The sequence below is a fragment of the Penaeus japonicus genome, unplaced genomic scaffold, assembly GCF_977035675.1.
Source record: "Penaeus japonicus unplaced genomic scaffold, GWHDUDI00000001_assembly GWHDUDI00000011, whole genome shotgun sequence".
Taxonomy (NCBI): Eukaryota; Metazoa; Arthropoda; class Malacostraca; order Decapoda; family Penaeidae; genus Penaeus; species Penaeus japonicus.
The window spans coordinates 22,984,729-22,987,228 of NW_028234413.1; the positions used below are offsets into that span (position 1 = coordinate 22,984,729).

General features: G+C 37.0%; 1 protein-coding gene across 3 annotated transcripts in view; it reads left to right on the plus strand.

The window, feature by feature from the left end:
* Positions 1-2,500, plus strand: part of LOC122247714 (solute carrier family 67 member A2) — a 19,996-nt gene that overhangs the window by 10,471 nt on the left and 7,025 nt on the right. For all 3 annotated transcript variants that reach the window (XM_043007250.2, XM_043007249.2, XM_043007248.2), the window contains one exon: positions 1,591-1,824. In XM_043007250.2, coding sequence (XP_042863184.1) covers positions 1,591-1,824 — 234 coding nt within the window. The remainder of the gene's footprint in view (positions 1-1,590; positions 1,825-2,500) is intronic.

Sequence of the window (2,500 nt, forward strand, 5' to 3'; positions counted from 1 at the left end):
AATAGATTCCCTTGTATGTATGGTATCTAATAGGCTTAGTAATTCCCAAAGTTTGGATTTAAATGGATGTTTGAAAGAAGAGAGAGTAGGGTGGTAAGCATTATTTTTAGGAATTAAGATTGTGATGTATTTGCCACACAAGCCATGTTTAGGAAGTTATTTTTGAGAGCTAAGTGCCTCTAGATTTATGCTGTTTGAGATATGAAAGGGTTTTAAAAAGACCTGAGCATGGTGCCTTCATAACCATTCAACCTATTTATTTTGGAATAATCCAAACTTTGCTTGTGGTTCTTTAGACTTGATCCTGTGTAATAGTTATAGCTTGAGAAACAAATTTATAGGCTCTTACAGTGGTATTAAATCATGAGATTATAAACCAAATTGAATATGGCCACAGTTTTTTCATCTCTCAGTTTTTAAATATGGCATGAACAACATCAAATAAATGATTAATGAAAGAGATAAGAGATTGAACAATAGGCAAAACCACAAGAAGTTGATAGCACAAAGGTGGACATAAATCTGCATACAGTTTTTAATACCAGTGAATTGGAATGGGGCATAAAAGCATTTAGGCATAGGTCAAGCAGGGAACAAATGAAAATGCAGCTAAATTATTTATGGTCTTTGTAGTATTAGCCTCCGTCTAGAGTATTCAATTGATATTTGGTTGATAAAAAATCCTAGGGAAGACAAAACTGCCTTTCATCCCTTTTTAAGTGAGTATTGGTACTCCCTTTCTAATCTCATTACATGATGTAGCAAGCACCTCCCACTCTTGTCCTGCAGCTGCCCATCCTGGCCCACTCTTCTGGTAACATTCATGAACATTTCTGTGTGTGTGTGTGTGCACGTGTGCGTGCATGTGTGTGTGCGTGCGTGTACAAATATGTGGGTTTGTGTGTGTGTGTGTGTGTGTGTGTGTGTGTGTGTGTGTGTGTGTGTGTGTGTGTGTGTGTGTGTGTGTGTGTGTGTGTGTGTGTGTGTGTGTGTGGTGTGTGTGTGTGTGTGTGTGTGTGTGTGTGTGTGTGTGTGTGTGTGTGTGTGTGTGTGTGTGTGTGTGTGTGTGTGTGTGTGTGTGTGTGTGTGTGTGTGAGTGTGTGTGTGAGTGTGTTTGTTTGTGTGATACCAACAACACATTTTCTGGTTTAGTAAATCATGCCTTCTTGTCTTTTAGTTGTCCATTCCCACCCACACCCACCCACTTCATGCCAGCAGTAATTAAGCTATTATCAGCCGTGTTTGTTCAGTGTTTGGTAAATGTTTGATATTGGCTCAAAAAAAACTTTGTAGAAAATTCTGCCTTGCCATTAGGCAGCCAATACCACCCACCAGATCTCGAGGACATAAGAAACTAAATTAGATTTTTGGGCCCGATTATGGCCAAACCAAGCAAAGTATCAGATTTGAAAAACACCATCAGGCATGTGAAATAATATTCTTCAGACTTCAAGAGAAATCTCAAACACACCCACACACGTGTATAGGATCATAAAAGCTGTTTTGATATTGATTCTAGGGTTTAGTAAAATTCTATACATAGCCCTACAATTAATTATCAACTAATTATCAAAACAAATCTTTTGACAGGGCATCATCAGTGCTGTAGCAGGATTCTTCACAGGCAAGGTGTCCAAAATTTACAAGGACTCTCAACGTGAACTATTCCACAGCTCAGTCCTTCTCACACTAGCTCTGCTGGGGCTGACATTGGCACCATCCTTAACTCTACTGCTAGCGTGCCTTGTACCTCTATGTGTTAGCTCGGCTGTGATAAGAGTCAGTAGCTCAGCCATCACCATAGGACGATGCGAGCCTGACAAGGTTTGTGACTTTTTAAATTTTCATTAACCAGCTTCATGGATTTTGATTCAACAGATTAGAATTAGATTTAATGGAATCCCAATGAGATCAATGGTGCAGTGAGAAGAATTTGTAGCCATTACTAGTAAATGGGATTTCTGTGTACCTTTCCTTGATATTTTTTCCAGTTATCTAGAGAAAAAAAAAATGTGGTCACACATTTTCTGTAGAATGTGTTTGATTCCTTTTTAATCCAGATGTAGCAGGACTTAATCCATGCTTATTTATTGTGCATGATTTAATTTTATGTTTTAGAAACAAATCAATTGGATGAATAATTCAATGATTTTTACTGTATTTTTCTCATGTCTTTACATATAGAAGACCATGTCATATAGGCATTTTCACTATGCCTGAAACAATTCAACTTATAAAAAGGTATTGATGCTTCCTAAAATAAATAGGTCAGACACAATTGACTAGTATATAATCATGAAAAACATTTTATAAGAACTTGTAACAGTGAAGAGATTTATTATATTAGCATAAATTCTCATCTTTCAGTAGCTGTGGCTTCACAACTAACTATAGATAGCATAGATAGCAACTGTGATACCTAAACATGGGACTTTGGATATCATAGTGCCTTTTTCAATATATGATAAGTAGCTCAGGAAATATTTAGACAAACTTTTAG